Genomic DNA, 20,846 nt, shown 5'->3' with positions numbered 1-20,846 from the left:
TAGAAACACATATATGAAGCTTATTTTTTTTTATAAAATATTTTCGAAACATTATTTTTATTTTAGCATCCGTTTTTCAAGAAAAAGTTGACTATAGCTCCTTTAACTATGTTAGACTCAATGAAAACATGTCCCTGCTTCTGGTGACTGCTATTGTCCTAAGGTATGAGGAGACATTCGTTTTTTAGACACTTTAGACATGAAAAAGGGGATTAAAAAAGTGAAGGTGTCCTCATGCATTAGAAGGAGCCAGGGACATGTGTTTTGTGTTTTCAGTCTGAAGTCTGAAGAAGTGGTCCTGGAAATACCAAACAGTGAGATGAGAGATGTGTCATAAGATCGACAAAAATACTTCACATCTTCAAATAAGACCTGAAAATGCACTTTCTGTTCATATGTACATACATACATACATACATATATACTGTAAATGTTTTTTCCCCTCATGCAGGATGTAGCAGAGAGCTAATGTTGTGATAACAGAGAAGTTTCGATACCCACTGCAAATATACACTTCCAGAGAACTAATGGTGGTGAAGCGGGGATATGCGTATGTGCCCTGTGGTTGTCTGAGTGAGCGTGTGTGTGTGTGTGCGTGCGTGCGTGCGTGCGTGCGTGCGTGTGTGCGTGCGTGCGTTTAGATAATGTAACAGTGAGTATTCTGTAGGTAGCACTGTGCCGGTTAAGCCTCTATCAGAGTCCCGGGTGAAGAGCTATTCACTTCACCACGTTGTAGTTTCCTAGCTATCACCTAGGCTTTGTTATGTATTTTTAGGTGATAGCTAGAAAACTACACCGCAGTGAAGTGAATAGCTCTTCACCCTGGACTCTGATAGAGGCTTTAGCTCATGTCCTCGTTGTGCTCATAGATAGAGGTTTGACAGTGGAAACACATCAAACTGTCTGTGACTTTATTTATTGTCCATTTATTATTCTGTTGATACCGTTTTCCTAATCTAACAGCCAATAAAGCAAAGTCAATAGACTTGAGTTCTCCTTTCTAGTTGCACTGGTGAATTGTATGAACATCCCTTCTGTTACTGTAGGGGTTGAAGGTATAGCAGGGGCGTCACAAGGGGGGGAGGGGGGGGGGGGGAGTGGGACAGTTACCAGGGCCCAAGGTGGAGGGGCCTTAATTATTTTATACTTTAGCTATTGAAAAATAGCAGATATACAAGCTCACAGCGCGGCACTCGCGGTTCCGTGCTGCAAGCTTGTAGATCTATTATTTAAGCGAACATTTGTAACTCAAATTTTGCTTCTGAGGGGGTCCCTGGAACTAAATATTTAGAGATGGGGGGTCGTCGTGGCCAAATACATGTCATTTTGTGGGTCCTTCACAATGACTTGCACACATTTTCAAGATTTTTCAAAAATAGCAGATCTACAAGCTCACAGCCCGGCACTCTGTGCGGTGAAAAATGGGTTACAAAATCGTGGGATAAAAAATATAAAGTAAAGAATAATAATGGTTAATAATAATGCGTTCCTGGCTTCCAGCTTTAAAGGACAAGGACACTTATATTGATCCAAAATGACTGTCCATGGGGTCTATTAGGCGGAAATGCCCATGTTGTCCAGTTTCCCCTGACCCAGCAGCGCTCATGCGGCTGGAGCCTATTAAGCTTTTACTCTATTTGTTGCGGTCAAAAGTGTTTTTTATTTTATTTTTATGAATGTGTTACTAGTTGTCATTACAAACACATACAGTGCCTTGGTTGTCCAACACAAGCCACCAGAATCTCATAAATCATGTTTTTAGGTGAGCATTCGGCACAACTGCCAATCAAAGTGACTGTACTCTTCAATCACAGCGAGTCTTTTCAGGGACTTGGCAAAACACACAACAGCAAATTGACAGTTTAGCCGAGTGTGGCTGCTCGTGTGGGACACCGATGGCATGGATGTGTTTGTAATGACAACTACTAACACATTCATGAAAAAAATCACTTTTGACCACAACAAACTTAGTGTAAGAGTGATAGGCTTATAGGCTCCACTCCCATTTGGGATCAATATAAGTAGGAAAATTAGCCTAGATGTTATTTAGGGCGGAGTTATCCTTTAAGTGCTCTCTGCCTGGCCCAGATGAACAGGAACTACCCATCAGAAGAACAATCTGCTGCCGTCGGCCAGAAACCTCTTATCTCCATATTCAAACTTTGAAAACAAATTAATGCTCTATTTGATCACAGTACAGCGTCACACCAAAGCATCAAAAGTAGCAGATCTACAATCTGGAAACACCTTTTGAGCTTGTGGATCTGCTACTTCTGATGCTGTTGAATTTAAAATCGTTAAGAGTACCAGTTTTGGACATATGAGGTTTCCACCCGACAGAGACAATGTGTACAGTATTATATCGTCGTTGTCGGGTGAAAACCTTGTATGTCCAAAACCGTTCGTTTTGCATTTATCATTTAAAAAAGTATTTCAACTAGGCACACAACGCCTCGCGGTGCGAGGCTTGTAGATCAGCTGTTTTCACTACTTTTGTGCACGGCCTTGTGTGATGAAGCAGGGCTTTACTTTGCGAAAGAACTTACACATTTGAAACTTGGAGTCGGCGATACGAGGTTTCCACCCGACAACAACAATATGGTTGGTTCTGCAAATAAAGCGGAAGAGGCTCAACATGATATGTGTTTTACTGCCAGGTTACATAATACAGTGGTTCTCAAAGTCAGGGGTCCTTGGGTGGTGTTCCAGGGGGTCCCCAGTGAAATGTGTTCATCTGGCTTGAAACTAATTAACCCCAATGCATATGAACCCATTAAAACTGGGAAAGTGTCTGCTCAGATATTTTGCTATGTTTGAACAAATTTGGAAAATCTTGTTTAAAGATGTTTAAAAATATATGTATCTTCTCTTCTGGGGGTCCCTGGCACAACATTTTCAGATGGGGGGGTCCGTGGCCAAATACATTTTGGTGGTCCTTGACATGAAAACAATTGTAGAACCACTGACATTATCTATGCATTTGATGTATGTATGTATGTATGTACATTGTGATTAAGAGTGTCTAAATGCCAACAATGTCAATTGTTGGCCAGAACAAGATCATACAGAGTTATGGTGAGTTGTAGATGGTAGTCGGTAGACCACACAGATGAATATGATAAGCCCCTTTTCCACTGCAAGGTGGAACCAGAACTTTCAGGAACCTGAACCTATTTTTTTATTTTTTTGTTGTTCTGGTTTTGTTTCCATTGCGAACGCCCTGGTTTCAGACAAGGTTCCTGGAACCTTTTTTAGGTACAACTAAACTTGAGTTCTGGGAACCTATGGGTGGGACCTTCCCGGTTAGGTCTGGTTATATGTAAACATAAGCAGAACTTGGTCCCGGAACTTAACAGGTTCTTGAAAGTTCTTGGTTCTGGAAAGTTTGGGTTCTAGTTCTGGGTCGGCCCTTTAGTGGAAATGGGGCTATATTAATGTGTCCAGTGGCGTCAGTTCGGCAACAGCTAAGGTATGGCAACATGACTGGTGTCTTGCACGCGCGCCAGTCATGTTTCCATACCTTAGAAACAGGCATGATGAATTTATTTTAAGTACATTTAATTTTTTCCCCCTTTAGCTGCCATACCTTGCCATACCCAAGTGACGCCTCTGATTGCCTCCAAAATAAATGTACAACGTTTTCTATTTTAGAACATTTGACTTATTAAGCAAACAAAAAATAAATAAAAAATAAACACTTCAATATATATAAAAACTAAAATCACTTTAATGATACAGTGCTCAAGCAAACAGATAAGATAAAATACACAAACTGAATTTCATTTAATTTAATTTAACCACTTCAGCTGTAGAAATAAACCACAATGTATTAGGCCTATGCTTTGGCATAATGCCAAGAGTCCAGGAGGTCCTCACTGAAAATAGCAGATCTACAAGCTCACAGTGCTGAGCCTCAGACAGAAACAAAGGTCTTCCAAGGCACTCGGGTGGCACAGTGGTAATCCGGCTTTGTCGAGCGTCTGTTACGAACACAATTGGTGTTTTGGGGGAGGGAGTCAGGGGCGGGGAGGGTGATATTTGTCACTGCACGTGTACTCCTACAGGCTTGGGGGGTCAGCAGGGAGTGATGGGCGGGAGGAGTAGGACGAAGACTCTACGATGTCTTCCCGGTGGGGGCTCCTCACTGGCAGCGGCGACGACACACAAATCCAAAACGTTTAAGCATTTAGGCCAAGATAGGGCCCAAAGTGTATGTGTGGGGACTGGGGAGGCATTCATTGGCAAGGACTTAGGGCCGATTCATAGTCCAATAAGGAGCTGAACTTATTTTGGTTCGGGGAGAGTCAATTCATAATCTAGAGAAATATTGGAGGTCCTTGGCATGAAAACGTTTGTGGCCAATAAATAAGCTTCGCAGGGCGGATACATATCGCGGCTGCATGCTGACTGACTGGAGGTCCAGTGACAGTGAGCACCAGCTACAGCAGCACCAGATGGGCAGAAAATGGAGAGATAACGGGAGTGTGTCTCTCTCTCTCTCACACACACACACACACACACACACACACACACACACACAGTTAATATAAGTTAATTGTCTGTCAGTGAAAGTGAAACGCATGTCGCGCAACTCAACGAGCCGTCGTTTTTAAGCTATACTGTAACGTGCGCATTTGGGTCGAAAACATCCAGCAAGTGCGAGATGCAGCTGACAGTGTATCCGATATGAATGAATGAGAAGACACCGCTGAACACTGAAATTAGTTAGGGAAGTCACAACATTTCGACAGCACCGGACCGCCGAACTTGCGTCGGGTGACGCCCCGGCCCCCGAACCTCTGAATGACGCCATTTTGTAGTTCGGACAGAGCCGAACCGAAATATGTTCGGTTCCTCATTGGACTTTGAATCGGCCCCAAACTGGGAAGAAAAGGGTGTAGAAAGCACCAACAAACAAAGTTGTTCCTTCCGTCCCGTCCGTCCTGTCCCGTCCTCACATGGTGAAGGAGGAGCCGTTGTCGCTGGAGCCGTCCACGGAGCGCCTTATCGTGGACACGTAGAAGTCTGAGGTGACGCGGGAGAAGCGCCGCGGGGACATGTACCTCTTCCCCAGGCACCACAGGTCAGACACGATCTTACGGAAGTGGTTGCGGAACTTGACGCCCACGAAGGCGTACAGCACGGGGTTCAGGCAGCAGTGCAGGTACGCCAGGGTCTTGGTCACCGTCTTGGCCACCTGCAGGCAGAGAGGCAGGGACGCGCAGAGGATGTTACAGAGGCAGGGGCTGAAATCTCTAAAAAGGGCGCTTTTGGTGAAAATGTTGAAAATAGGCAATCTCCAATCTCACAACAACGCGTTGCGAGATTGGAGATCGCCAGTGTTCTAAGTATAATCAAGCCAATACTGGGGATGTGGCATATAGAGATGGGATTTAAGGTTCTTTGAAGTGAGCCGGATTTCTGGGATCTGTTTCTTTCAAAGAGCTGTTCAAAAGACTGGATCATTTTAGTTACTAGTTGCTTTGTAGATTCACAAATCACTTCAACCCTACATACATTTCCGCCTTTTGAAAATAGCCGATCTACAAGCTCACAGTTGCGACGCATTGTGAGCTTGTAGATTGGCTATTTCAAAATATTTTGTTCCAGGGATCCCCAGAAGCAGAGATTTGCGTTAAAAATGTTCACTCTGAATTTGGGTCTTGCCTTAAGCTAGATGCAGAATAGATACACGCAGCGGCAGCTCAGACCCATTGGCAAACGAAAGGTCGCGGCCCTACAGGGGCATCACAAGGGGTGGGAAAGTTGGAGTTATAGAGCCCAAGGTGGAGGGGCCTTAATTATTTTATACTTTAGCTAGCACGGCACCGAGTGCCGCGCCGCGAGCTTGTAGATCTGCTATTTTTGGTAAATCTGCTATTTTTTAAAAGTCGTGAAAATGTGTGCAAATCATTGAATATAATGTATTTTTTTAAGCGAACATTTGTAACTAAAATTTTGCTTCCGAGGGTCCCTGGAACTAAATATTTTGAGATGGGGGTCTGTAGCCAAATACATATCATTTTGGGGGTCCTTCACATGAAAAAGTTTTAAGACTTGCACCAATTTTCATGATTTTTCAAAAATAGCAGATCTACAACCTCGCTGTGATAACATTCATGTGGGGCCCCCAGAATTTGGTGCGACACCCCTGCGGCCCTATGGGCCTCTTAAGTCTGACATCATTTTGTAGGCGGAGGAGAACTCCTGGTGCCAACGAGGCACCAGCGCCCGTGAATCTTTTTACTATAAGCTAATTTTTCTTCTCTTTCTTGTTGACAGGAAAGAATTATACTTTAGTCGTTATTTTTGTCTCGGATCTGTTGAAATAGTGAGGGACACAGCACTGCCCATATTGACAATAAATCTGCTTGGCACCAGCGGGGGGTCTGACTACAAAATGATGTCACAGCTTAAGAAGCCCATACCCTACCTGCACGTTGTCCACAAAGCCGCAGGGCTGGTGGCGGTGTCTCTATACACTATAGGGGTGGATATTGGCAAGAATCTCGCGATGCAATACGTATCACGATACTTGGGTCACGACTCACGATGCAATAGTATCTCGAAATATTGCGAATCTTTGCAATATGGTATTATTGCGATATATCAGCTTTAAAAGCTGAGTGGGAATGGGAAGTAGCTACTATAGTACAGCGACATCTAGAGGCAGCGGAGTGTCAGGACTGGACTTATACCATTGGTAGAAGTCTACAGTATATGCATGGGAACATATTTTATTTTCCTCAAAGTATCGCGTTACTACGGCCTGAACACTGGGTGAAAAGAGAGATTATCGGACGTATACGGGTAGATTATATGACTGCTATTTTACATGTATACTGGGCATATACCCACATTATTGTATGTTGGAAAGATTTTCTGGCATATTCCTCTGCATTCGGTCATAATAGGTGATATCGTGCCCCCAGCTAGACATCGATACAGTATTGGCAAATAAACTATCGCGATGTATTGCCATATCGATTATATTGCCCACCCCTATTACATTACCTGCACGTTGTCCACGAAGCCGCAGGGCTGCTCGGTGAACATGGTGGCGGTGTCCACCAGCAGCGCCAGGTTGTAGGGCAGGTGGCACAGCACGAACACGGCCACCACGGCCAGCACCACGCGCACCGCCTTGTGCCGCTGGAAGTTCTTGGTGCGCAGCAGCGTGAGCGCCACGCTGCTGTAGCACACCACCATCACCAGCAGGGGGAGGAAGAAGCCCACCGCCATCTGTGTGCTGGGCACCAGCACCTTCATGTGGCGCGCCGTCACGTTGTCCTGGAAGTGGAAGCCGCACACAAACCTGTAGGTGGGGAACGGGGTGACGCGTTACTGTGGCCGACGTAAAGTAATTCACCGTTTGTCAGCCTTCTGATTGGTCCCTGAGACTCCCTGACTGGCCAACCAGAAAAAAACATTCACTTTTTGCTATCGGGGGTGGAGTTTGTGCAGTGGAGAATGTTGCTTCAGGCTTTCAACAACGGTCCGCTCTGCGGAGCACGGCGTTCGTGCAGTACGGAGCCGCGAGGTGAACATCATCATAATGAATAAGCTTCAACAAACTAGTTCACATGGACCTTATCAATGTAACTAAGAGTTACGATTGGGTACATATATTTTAAATGGGCAGAATTACGAAAAGCCAGCCTATTATGTGAGGAGAACTATAATCTGGCTGTCATCTTCTTACCCAAGATGCACTGCGCTTTCTCTTTCTATTTCTATTCTCTCTCTGATCCAGAGGATTAAACTAATTAAAACATATATTTTCGGGGGAAAGCTACTGTTTTGCTATGTAATTACTGTACCTTTTTCTTCCCTTTTTATTAATATCACGTAGATGTGTTTTTTTTGGTACTTTACATAGCTGTAATGAGGCTATGAAAAAAAAATCCCATCCACTTCCACTATAAAAGAATCTGCAATGGTGATTCTGTCCCACTGGGATTAAACAAATTAAAACATATATTTTCGGGGAAACCCCCTGTTTTGCAATGTAACTACTGTACCTTTGTCTTCCCTTTTTATTAATATCACCTAGATGTTTTTCCTTTGGTACTTTAAATTGCAATAATGAGGCAATGAAAATACCCTCTCCCCCCATTCACTGCCACTATAAAAACAATCTGCCCAGGGTCAAATGTACCACCATAGTAACAGGGCAGAATGGGGCGGGATTTGCAAAAGACTGAATTACCATTAACTGTATATATCGTCGTTGTCGGGTGGAAACCTTGTATGTCCAAAACCATTCGTTTTGTATTTATCATTTTAAAATGATTTAAACATTTTAAATAGTGAAAACAGCCGATCTACAAGCACACAACGCCTCGCACCGCGAGGCGTTGTGTGCTTGTAGATCTGCTATTTTCACTAGTCTTGTGCGACGGCCTTGTATGATGAAGCAGGGCTTTACTTTACGAAAAAACATACACATTTGAAACTTGGAGATACAAGGTTTCTGACCGACAGTGACTATATGTAACTACAGCAGGGATGTGCAGATAATGTTAAAGAGGCAGGGGCTGACATTTCTAAAAGGGCCTTTTGGTGAAAATATCCAAAAAAGCCGACCTCCAAGCTCACAACGTGTTGTAGCGTGGTGCGTTGTGAGCTTGGAGGTCTGCTATTTTCGGTGTGTGATAGCACACTTAACTAAGCATAATCAAGCCAATACTGGAGATGTGGCTTAACGGCATGGATTTCTACACAGAGAGGGCAATACTTTCAACATAAGATGCAGCATTCAAGTTCAGGATAGTTTGGACAAGGCAATTTTCTTGAACGCTGCCTTCAGGTATGGCAAGAAAAGGGGGGCATTTGCATTTCTTTCACCATAGTGAAAACTGCATTTATGGTCTGGAGAGGGCACTTTTTACAGACGGGTAAAAGGGCAGGGGCTCAAGCCCCCTTTGATGTCTATGTGTGCACGTGCCTGACCTACGGTATAATCAATGTCACAATTACTGTGGCCAAAATAACTAAAGTAATTTTCTCATACTTTTCAGGATTTCAATTTCAAAAGAGGCGAAAGGCAGTAAATCGACAAAACGTGCTGCTTTGTGCTGCGTTTCAAGCTGGTAGATCTGCGACTTTTGATGTGTGACGCTGTAGTATGTTCAAGTGGGGCGTTAATTTACAAAAAGATAAATAATAATACTGTAATAATATATGGAGACTCTTGAAATGCCACTTGTGTTAAAGGGGAACTCCACTCATTTTCAACATTGAACTTTGTCATTAATATACCTTAGAGTTGTGATCAGTGACATCATTAAGATGTAGCCAAACACGCTCATGATGTCACTGATCACATGACCCCACAATCAATCCTCCAGTTCTAGGCAACACAGAAGGGTGGGGGAACTTTTTTCTTATTTCCACAAAACAACTCTAAGGTATATTAATGACATATAGTTCAATGTTGAAAATGAGTGGTATTCCCCTCTAAGAAACAAGAAAATGTAATGAAACCTCGTATCTCTAAGTTTCACATTTCTATGTTTTTTCTCAAAGCAAAGCGAGGCGTTGTTTGCTTGTAGATCGGCTGTTTTCACTAGCTTAAATCACTTTTAAAATCACAAATACAAACAAACGGTTTTGGACATACTGTACAAGGTTTCCACCCGACAACGACGATATACGTATTCACCGTATTCCTGGCTGGCCCTCTCTATGGAGACTGCCATTATCTTTTACAGAGGGCTCTAGAGAGCTTTTCTCTGTGTGCTGCTTGCCAAGGAAATCTGAAGGTAAAAGTGCAACAGAAGCAACTAGGCTCAGTTTTACTACTTCACATTTACATTAATAGCAGATCAGCAAGCTCACAATGTGTCACATTGCGACACATTGTGAGCTTGTATATTTGCTATTTAAAAATATTGAGGAAAAAAAAAACTAAAATATTTTGAATATTTTTGAAACATTTCAACAACATACATCTATGTGGAGGTCCCTGGCACTACATATTTTCAGGTGGGGGTCTGCGACTGTGGAGTGTGGACAGATATGTTAATCTGGGGTCCTTGATATGAAAGGATTTGGGAACCACTGGTTTAAAAAATATTAGAAAGTAAGGCAGCCCAATAAGTACTACACTATTTTTTAAGACACAAATTGCTTATTATAAGCAGACATGGCAACACAGGTTAATTCAGAGCCCAGAACGCCAACTACTGACACTTTAATGCAAGAACAACAGGAAACCAAATGATGTTTTTCAGGCCAGCTTTTTCAGCCTCCGCCTCAGGATATGAACAGGAAGCCGGGGGCGGGGCCAGGAATATGGTGAATATTGTAGGATAGGATAGGATAGGATAGGATTTGTCTTACTGATTTGTACAGTATGTGTGTGAGTGCACGTATCCGTGCGTAACATTTCTCTCTATACTACGCATGCAGGTTGTCAAAAGTGAATCGATCCCAGTGTATGTCGGGCAAAGGAAGATTTCACATTCAATATAAATCTCTACGATACGGTTGTTCGCAAGCTTTTTCCCTGACACTGCACCTACCCCACTACGTCGGCCCCCTCGTCCGACGTCCACGGCCCCGCCGTAGAGTTGGCGGCGGCCGTCGTGGCCTCGCCGTAGTCTTCTACTTCGGGCACCACGACGGTGAACATGTCGTACATCTCCATGGTGAGGTGGGAGGGCTGGTAGGTGTCGTAGTAGTAGAAGGTGGGGAAGGACAGGGCCAGGGCCAGCAGCCACACGGCGCTGCACACCACGCGGCCGTAGAAGACGGAGCGCAGGCGGAAGCTGCGGCGCGCCTGGACGATGGCCACGTAGCGGTCGGTGCTGATGCAGGCCAGCAGCAGCATGCCGCAGTACAGGTTGACGCTGAGGGGAGAAAGGCAAAGGTTGTTGTTTTGTACATCGTTGTTTTGTAAATTTTGAAGTACATTTTATTGTCTGCCAAACCAATTCACCCTTTGTCATTCCCGCACGTTGTCCCGCCCCTCTTCACACCCATTGGTTGCTGTGTCTTGGTGGGACACTCAGTGGGACATTCCATCCACTACCATTTTAATTCAGTTGCTTCGTATTGTTATTCTGTGTGTTCAATTCTAATTTCAAACTTGGTTTCAGTAAAATGGAGCATGGCAGCATAGGGCAAATTCATAAAAAAGGCGGAACCAGGGCAGGACAAGGCAGATAGAGCCTGCTGGTTGGTCAGTCAGGGACCAACCAGAAGGCTAACAAAGGGTGAATTGAAGTTATTATTTGTTGTGGGGACTGCCCCATGGTTCGAACTTCCGTTGGTCCGAACAGGTTAAAGTTCACCAGTTTAGCATTCACCAGCGTTAGTTTTACTGAGGTTAGAGTTAGGGTCAAGGTTAGGTTTAGGTGGTCGGACCAAAGGGAGTTCGAACCAAGGACATGTTACCGTTGTTGTAGCCTTCATTTGTTTAGGTTATAGACCTATCTAAAGTACATTTAGACAACAAGGCAATTCAGGGAAATCTCGCTCTTTCGAACGACCATCATTTCGACAAAGGAGTGTCGGGAGGGTTAGCGACTCACCCCATGGAGGTTAGGGTAAGGGTTAGGTTTGGGTGTCCAAAAGATGACACATAGAAACAGCGAAATGCTCCCAGGCAATTCAACATGCTTTAGAAACCCATCAAAACCAGGAAAGGATCTGTGTAATTTAGAGCCTACAGGGCTGGCTATTCAAAACTAGCAGATACACACAGACAGACAATAGAATTATAGGTTTCTTATGTAACGTTCCTCCTCTACCCCGGATTTGAACCCCAAGAGGAGACCGGGAACCAACGACTACATCAGAGGGACGGTGGCAGTGCATGTTCAGGAGTAGGGATGGGATGATAAGCGATATTATCGTTTATCGTCATAAAAAACACTCACGATAATCGTATTGTGGAGATTTAATTTATCGTGATATCGTCCTCCGCCATGGACTGGGATCAATTCACCTTTTATTTGCCGAGCCACGAACCACTTAAACCCTCTATAATTGTTAAAAGGTACTTATAATATACGTACTTGATAGTCTTTTTTTCACTCTCTATCAAATGTCTTTGCCAAAAAATCGCCGATCTACAAGCTCACAACGCGTCACTGAGCGACTTGTTGTGAGCTTGTAGATCGGCTATTTTTTTTGCAAATGTGCCGCCCCAGGATAATGGATTATGATTATCGTGATAATATCGTAAATCGCGATTTCTTTTGTCACTATAATCGTGATATGACATTTTCATATCGTCACATCCCTATTCAGGAGATGAAAGCCAGAGAGGCCAGACTGAGATGGTTTGGACATACAGTACATGTACTCTATAGAGGAGGGATATATTGGCCAAATTGGTAGAAGGAGGCTGAGATAAAAGAACATGTTAAAGTACCTGTAGACTCCGCGGAGCAGCTTGCAGGCCACAGGGCCCATGGTCCAATCCCACGCCTCGTTGTAGATGATGAGGGGCAGCGCCGCCACGAACAGCAGGTCAGCCAGCGCCACGTTGAGCAGGTACACGTCTGTCATGGACTTGGCACGCCTGGAGATGAAGTATAGAGGACCGTCACCATCATTACATAATCGCCTAAACACAATTATTTGAGATAATCGCAATTATTTCACATTATCATCATAATTGTATCTGTGTTGGAAAAAAAAGAAGAAAAACGTTCGTACACTTTCACATTTTTTCCCCAAAAATGACAGAAATAGGTGACACAAAGTGACATTAGGCTACACAATGTTACACAGTAGAGAGATACAGAAAGTGACGCAGAAAAGGTCGTCGGGCTCGGGAATCGAACCTGTGACTCGCTGTCTGCATTAGAGCCTACATGTGGTATGCAGCTAAACCACTAGGCCAGCAGTGCCCCACATTTTTTATGTATTTTGTATGTATTCTTGTTTTTATTTATCATTATTTGTCATAATATGACCGTATATATGTCACGGTTAGATAGAGAAACAGTCAGATCGAGAAACGGAGCACTCGTCGTGCGGCGCGGGGCGGAACAAGCGGTCGCTTTGAGCCACAACAACGTAGCGTCGGCAGGAATGATAGCGCCTCACCCCACGGAGGTTAGGGTTAGGGTTAGGGTTAGGCATAGTTTTACTGAGGTAAAGGTTAGAGTTAGGGTTAGAGTAAGGCATAGTAAGCTAATGGCTAAACACTGCCGAGCTAGGCTAGTAAATAAAGAAAGAGAGTCGCAAACGAGTGACGTCAGCGCCTACACTAGTGAATGGCTGTTGTCGCCATCTGGTGGTGATTGGTGTGTGGTGGTGAACGACAAAACAAGCGCTCTTACCACGATCTGACTGAGTTACCCAAACTGACTGTAACATATATATATATATATATTGTGGACTGTCGCTAGGCAACCGCCTCACAGGTGAGCCCCACAGCACACTGGGTCAGTGGAGAGGGAGGAGAGCTGGCTCTCAGAGAGAACAACCAGCCCTGGGGCAGGTAATAGAAGGGCGTTACCTGCCGAATTACCTGTTCAATCAGCTTAATCTGAGCACAGCTGCGTGGCTCAGGGCTGGGCCCTTTAGGGAAACAAAGGAGCCTTCTCTCTCTCAGTCTGCACTGGCTCACTGTACTGGCGGTCGGGCTGACGGCGGTAAGAATGCTTTAGATATTAAGCTACACTCCACACGTTCTGCTCCTAATTGTAATACAGAGGAATGCAATACTAACACAGCGTGTCTATCTTCCACCAGGCAATATAGGAGACGCTGAGTCAGGAGAAAGGAGAGCCGCACGATGGCGAGTGCGAGGGTTTTGGAATTGTACCTGTAAACATCTCGTACTCTATGCGCACTGCCCGTGAGTGTGACGGCTTTGAAACTGTGCCTTGAAACATATCAGAACGACGAAACGCATGCAAGTACCACTGTGCGAGGGTTTGGGAATTGTACCTGTAAACATCTCGTACTCTATGCGCACTGCCCGTGAGTGTGACGGCTTTGAAACTGTACCTTGAAACATATCTGAACCACGGAACATTTACAAGTTATCAATGTGCCCCGGGCCGGGGATACCTTTAATTGTACGTTATTCACTTGAGTTGTTTTGACTTGCTCCGACTATATTGAGCAATTGTTTTGCTTTGAACAAATGATGCCTAAGTTGTTCTGAAAACGTTTAAGAAAACACTATATTTTTGTGTTGTAAAAGTACTTGCATTTATCGGAGCGAGGCTCCGCTGCTGTTAATTTACCCTTGTGTGTTATAAATAAAAGTGCCCAAAAGTGGCTTAAACTGTCCATTTGTCTGGTGTTGGTTGAGTTTTAAATCTGGGACCCCACATTTGGTGGAGAATCGGGTTTCGAACCTCACCAGCGACACACAATGGAACATGCACAGGCGCTTACGGCGCTGTTAAAAAGCCAGGCTGAGTTACAGACAGCCGTGCATGAGCTCATACGTAAAATGAATAGGGACACAGCAGCAGCGCGAGCCCCAGCCGAAATACTCACTAAATTTGTCCCCGCTGACGATGATATCGAAGCTTATTTGGAATTGTTTGAGCGCAAAGCTACTCAGGAACGGTGGCCTCAGGCTGAGTGGGCCGCGGTGCTGGCTCCGTTCTTGACTGGCGAGGCGCAGCGGGCTTGCCGCGACCTCTCAACAGCAGACGCTCGAGACTTTAATAAGTTAAAAGCAGCAATATTAGCAAGTTATGGTTATAGTATCCCGGCCCGGGCACAGCGGTACCACAATTGGATGTATAGATCTGACGGGCCGCCCCGCGCCCAGCTGGCCTCCCTGCTTCGTCTGACGACTGGGATCCCCCCGCTGTGGAGAGACTCGTAATCGACCGCTGTATCAGAGCATTGCCGCCAGACGCCCGACAATACGCATCTAGAGTGAGCCCCGGTTCGTTGGAAGAGCTGATAGCTTTACTGGAAAATCATCATGTGAGCACTGAGATGATGAGGCGAGAGGAGCGCGCCGGCCGAGAGAGACAGCGGCGGCCAAACGCTCCCCGTTCGCCACCACGTCCCCGGAGCGCGCCGCCGGAGAGAAGCGGACGAACTCCCCCTACCCAGCGGCGGTGTTACGTCTGCGGCCAGCCGGATCACCTGTCCTGGTCCTGTCCGGAGGTGAGGAGGGACGCGTCCATGCCCAGTGCGTCCGCCTCGGAGGCGCCCCGGCCGTGTCTGCACTCCGGCACGGGAAGACGACGGCACGCCGAGGTACCGGTGCGCATCCGCGGCGTGGACACCCACGCCCTGTTAGACTCGGGCAGCGCTGTCACACTAGTTCACCCTGACCTGGCGGGGAAGGTGGGCGACGTCACCGTTCCCGTAACCTGCGTCCACGGCGATCTCCGCTTCTACCCCGTCACACAGATCTAAGTGCTCTCGCCGAGGGGAGACCTGCTCGTGACGGCTGGTGTGGTTCCCAACCTCCCTGTCCCACTGCTCATCGGCTCTGACTGCCCGCTCTACGATCAGTACTGGCCGCCGAGACGAAACCTCGAGGGGCGAAGACGACGCCGTCCCCGCCACAGCCAGCCGAGAACCACCTACCGCGCCTGCCCCGTGTTCGGCCCGAGCGACGAGGCCCACGACGACAGCACCTCCGCGGAGGAAAGAAGAGGGGAGGAGGAGGCGCTCGAGAGGGAGAGCGAGAGAAGTGAAGACGGGTTGGCAACCAGTGGAGCGCGGACCCGGCGGGAACGCCGGGCGGCCGCAGAGGACAGCGTGACGCCGGAGGGAGATGAAGTCCCCGGGTTTTCGGCATTGGAGCCGGACCGTGGGCCGAGGAGCGGGAAGTACGCCGCCGACCAATGGGCGGACCCGAACCTGAACCTAGCCAGACAGCGTGTGGTGGCCATAGACGGCAAAAAGTGTGAGGGGGTGAGTGAATACACGTTTCCTTGCTTTATAGTGAAAAATGACCTATTGTACAGGCTAACTAAAGACAGGGCAGGTGACACTCTAGAGCAATTGTTGGTCCCTAAGTCTTATGTGTCACGGGTACTGTATTTAGCTCACACTCACCAACTGGGGGCTCATTTGGCAGTAGAAAAGACTTCCGAACGTATTTTGGCCCGGTTTTACTGGCCCGGCATAAAGCGGGCAGTAGAGGATTTTTGTAAAAGCTGCCCAGATTGCCAGAAAACGGCCCCACGGCCCTACTATAGGAACCCCCTTGTACCTCTACCCATTATTGAAATCCCATTCTCACGTATCGCCATGGATATAGTGGGGCCCCTACCAAAATCTGGCCGAGGCCACAAGTACTTACTTGTAATTATCGACTATGCCACTAGGTATCCCGAGGCCATTCCACTGCGGGCAGCTACAGCCAAGGCCATAGCACACGAACTAGTCATGCTGTTTAGCCGGGTGGGAATTGCCAGTGAAATTCTGACTGATCAAGGCACCTGTTTTATGTCGACAGTTTTGTCGAAGTTATATCAGTGGCTTAAAGTTAAACGTATTCGTACGTCAGTCTTTCACCCTCAGACTGATGGCCTCTGTGAACGCTTTAACGCAACATTAAAGAAAATGCTAAAGAAAGTAATTGACAAAGATGGGAAAGACTGGGACCAATTAATTCCATATGTACTGTTTGCCATCCGAGAGGTTCCCCAGTCCTCCACGGGCTTCTCCCCCTTTGAACTGTTGTATGGGAGGAGTCCCCGTGGACTACTAGACATTGCAAAAGAAACTTGGGAGAGCCAACAGCCCGCCCACCGAAATGTAATTGAACACGTAGACGCTCTGCAGGCCCGGGCCAGGAAAGTGTGGCCCATAGTCAAAGAGCATATGCAGCAAGCCCAGCGGGAGCAAGCTCGCACCTATAACCGAGGAGCCACCATTAGAGAATTCAAAGTGGGCGAGAAAGTTTTGGTCCTAGTGCCCACCTCTGAATGTAAATTTTTGGCAAAATGGCACGGCCCCTACGAGGTGTTGGAGAAAGTGGGTCCTGTGAACTACTGTGTGAGCCAGCCGGGCCGCCGGAAACGGAAACAGATTTACCATGTGAACCTTTTGAAGAAATGGCATGTGGCGGAGCCTCTGCCGTCCTCTGTCCTATTAACGTCCAGTTCTCCCCAGTCTTTCCCCGAAGTGCCCATAGGAGAGGACCTAGCCCCGGCCCAGAAGCAGGACGTAAAAGAAGTGCTGAGTCGGGCCCGTGACGTTTTCTCCGCCCTGCCCGGACGGACCCCGGTCATTCGCCATGACATCATAACTACACCCGGGAGGGTGGTCCGGCAGCGACCATATCGCATTCCAGAAGCCAGGCGTAAAGCCATCAAGGAGGAAGTGGAGATGATGTTGGAGCTCGGAGTGATCGAAGAATCTCGAAGCCCATGGTCCAGCCCTATCGTCATCGTCCCGAAGCCAGATGGGTCTCTACGCTTCTGTAATGACTTCCGAAAGCTGAATGAAGTCTCCGCCTTCGACGCATACCCCATGCCACGAGTAGACGAGCTGATCGAACAACTGGGCCCGGCGCGGTACGTGAGCACCCTCGACCTCACGAAGGGGTACTGGCAGGTACCCCTGACGGAGAGGGCCAAGGAGAAGACGGCCTTCTCCACCCCGGAGGGGCTCTACCAGTACACAGTCCTACCTTTCGGAGTCCATGGGGCCCCCGCCACCTTTCAACGGCTGATGGACTGCGTGTTGAGACCCCACCGGGACTACGCAGCAGCCTACCTAGACGACATCGTGATCCACAGTTCCAGCTGGGACCTGCACCTCCACCACCTGGAAGCTGTCCTAGGGGCCCTTCGGAAGGCTGGGCTCACGGCCAACGCCAAGAAGTGTCGCGTCGGCCTCACCGAGACTAACTACCTCGGCTTCACGATCGGTCGGGGGTGCGTGAAACCCCAGGAGAGGAAAGTGGAAAAAATAAGGAACTGGCCCCGCCCTGTCACCCAGAAACAGGTGAAGTCATATTTAGGTTTGTTGTCATATTACCAAAAGTTTATTAAAGGTTATGCTACTGTTGCAGCCCCCCTATACGACCTGACGCGCCAGTCTCTACCCCGGCTGGGTGGACGCCCGAGACGGAAACAGCTTTCCAAACGCTGAAAGACGCCCTGTGTGAAGAACCTGTGTTGGTGGCACCAGACTTCGGAAGGCCCTTCCTACTCCACACCGACGCCTCCAATACCGGGTTGGGAGCCGTGCTCACCCAGGTGGTGAATGGAGAGGAGCACCCCGTCCTATATACCAGCCGGAAGCTGCTGAAGCATGAGAGGAACTATGCCGTCGTGGAGAAAGAAGCTCTGGCCGTGAAGTGGGCCATACATCACCTGAGATATTACCTGTGGGGCCGCACCTTCACCCTCATCACGGACCATGCGCCCCTGAAGTGGATGTCTCGTAACAAGGATAGGAACAGCCGAGTGACGCGCTGGTTCCTGGAGCTCCAAGATTATCATTTCCATGTGGAACACAGACCCGGGAAACAAATCCCCCATGTCGACGCCCTTTCGAGATTGTATGAGGATGAGAAGAGTGAAGCTCCCGGTAGCAACGGCGAGCTTAGGGGGAGGATGTGTGGACTGTCGCTAGGCAACCGCCTCACAGGTGAGCCCCACAGCACACTGGGTCAGTGGAGAGGGAGGAGAGCTGGCTCTCAGAGAGAACAACCAGCCCTGGGGCAGGTAATAGAAGGGCGTTACCTGCCGAATTACCTGTTCAATCAGCTTAATCTGAGCACAGCTGCGTGGCTCAGGGCTGGGCCCTTTAGGGAAACAAAGGAGCCTTCTCTCTCTCAGTCTGCACTGGCTCACTGTACTGGCGGTCGGGCTGACGGCGGTAAGAATGCTTTAGATATTAAGCTACACTCCACACGTTCTGCTCCTAATTGTAATACAGAGGAATGCAATACTAACACAGCGTGTCTATCTTCCACCAGGCAATATAGGAGACGCTGAGTCTGGAGAAAGGAGAGCCGCACGATGGCGAGTGCGAGGGTTTTGGAATTGTACCTGTAAACATCTCGTACTCTATGCGCACTGCCCGTGAGTGTGACGGCTTTGAAACTGTGCCTTGAAACATATCAGAACGACGAAACGCATGCAAGTACCACTGTGCGAGGGTTTGGGAATTGTACCTGTAAACATCTCGTACTCTATGCGCACTGCCCGTGAGTGTGACGGCTTTGAAACTGTACCTTGAAACATATCTGAACCACGGAACATTTACAAGTTATCAATGTGCCCCGGGCCGGGGATACCTTTAATTGTACGTTATTCACTTGAGTTGTTTTGACTTGCTCCGACTATATTGAGCAATTGTTTTGCTTTGAACAAATGATGCCTAAGTTGTTCTGAAAACACTATATTTTTGTGTTGTAAAAGTACTTGCATTTATCGGAGCGAGGCTCCGCTGCTGTTAATTTACCCTTGTGTGTTATAAATAAAAGTGCCCAAAAGTGGCTTAAACTGTCCATTTGTCTGGTGTTGGTTGAGTTTTAAATCTGGGACCCCACAATATATATATATATATATATATATATATATTTATTCATGATTATGATCCGATATCAAATGCCAAATAACACGATAATTATATTGTGAATCGCAAATTGTTTGTGTGACATTTAATGGTCAACTTCAAGGACTAGTTCACCCAAAAAAGTACATCATTAAGTAAATGTACTTGGTTACTTTACACCACTGGTAATTGATAGAAAATAATTACTTTTTGGGGTGAACTTCTCCGTTAAATGTTGTAATGGTGACATGAGCCCTACTTGTAGAAGGCGTAGGTGACGATGACCAGGCAGTTCCCCACCAGACCCAGGATGCAGATGATGGAGTGGATGTAGGGTCCCACCACCACCTCCACCCCTCGGGCCGTGTTCATCTCGCACGGCTCCTCCGGGACGTAGTCATAGTCATAGGTAGATGCACTGTAGTCTGTCATTCCGTAGTCCTCTGTGTAGGCCTGCAGTCACAATCGTTACATGATTGGATCTGTCCCATTTCCCATATTCCCTCCAGTCCTGATTGGCTATGATTGCCTTCTAAAGTTTGTGTATGCGACGTGACGGTCGCGTATCTCCCGATTAGGGAGTCTTACTGGTGTTTTGTTTGTTTGTTTGTTTAAAGTTATTACATAATATGCCATATCTTTGTATATTTGGTTTATTTGTCACATCTGCCCTGTGTGACTTCAAAGCCTAAAAGCCCAAACAGAAATGTAATTCTTATTCATATGTTCCAGTGTCCTTACCTGTATGCTGCTGATGGAGCTGTCGCCCACACTGAACGTCTCCATTGTAGCTGTGGAGAGAGAGAAAGACATTGATTGATTGATTGATTCATTTATTGAATACTTTATTAGTCAGAAATATAAACAGCATGAGACATTAAAGGACAACTCCGCCCTAAATCACTTCTAGGCTAATTTCCCTACTTATATTGGTCCAAAATGACTGTCCATGGGGTCTATTAGGCACAAATGCCCCTGTTGTCCAGTTTCCCCAGCAGAACCCAGCTGCTCTCATAGCATATAGTCAGGGAAGGTTAGCAGAATATCTGTCAAATGTGGGAATAAATTCCTTTAATACCAAACAATTTCTTCACCAATGTGTTTGTAAAGGTGTCTAGTAACATATCTAACAAAGATTGAAATTCAACATCCCTAGCAAAATGTTTGACAGCTAGGGTAATTCTGGGTCTCATTCACTTACTATACACTATACTGTAAGGGAAAAAAATCACTCCCAAAAATAAGCTTTAATTGGGATGTGAGGGGTCTAACTAGGTGTTTTTAATTATTCTGAATCCATTGCAAGCATTTGTTTTGCACGAAAAACATCCCTTGGGCCAAAAATGGGTCCATACACCTTGTGAAAAGTGATGACTCATCACTAA

The 20,846-nt window shown here is 46.7% G+C and overlaps 1 protein-coding gene across 1 annotated transcript; it reads right to left on the bottom strand.

The window, feature by feature from the left end:
• Positions 1 to 4,954: 4,954 nt before the first annotated feature.
• Positions 4,955 to 20,247, bottom strand: LOC308300806 (C-C chemokine receptor type 6-like; the record flags this gene model as incomplete). The annotated part of the gene is made up of 6 exons (XM_080744705.1): positions 4,955 to 5,197; positions 7,015 to 7,315; positions 10,527 to 10,853; positions 12,383 to 12,532; positions 19,721 to 19,914; positions 20,203 to 20,247. 6 exons carry the CDS (start codon positions 20,245 to 20,247, stop codon positions 4,955 to 4,957), a joined length of 1,260 nt encoding a protein of 419 aa, XP_080600831.1.
• Positions 20,248 to 20,846: the final 599 nt, after the last annotated feature.

This window comes from Nannobrachium achirus (genome assembly GCF_963921795.1).
Source record: "Nannobrachium achirus genome assembly, chromosome: 16".
Lineage (NCBI taxonomy): Eukaryota > Metazoa > Chordata > Actinopteri > Myctophiformes > Myctophidae > Nannobrachium > Nannobrachium achirus.
The sequence above is the reverse complement of the archived record's forward strand: the minus strand, read 5'-3'. Positions and strand labels throughout refer to the sequence as shown.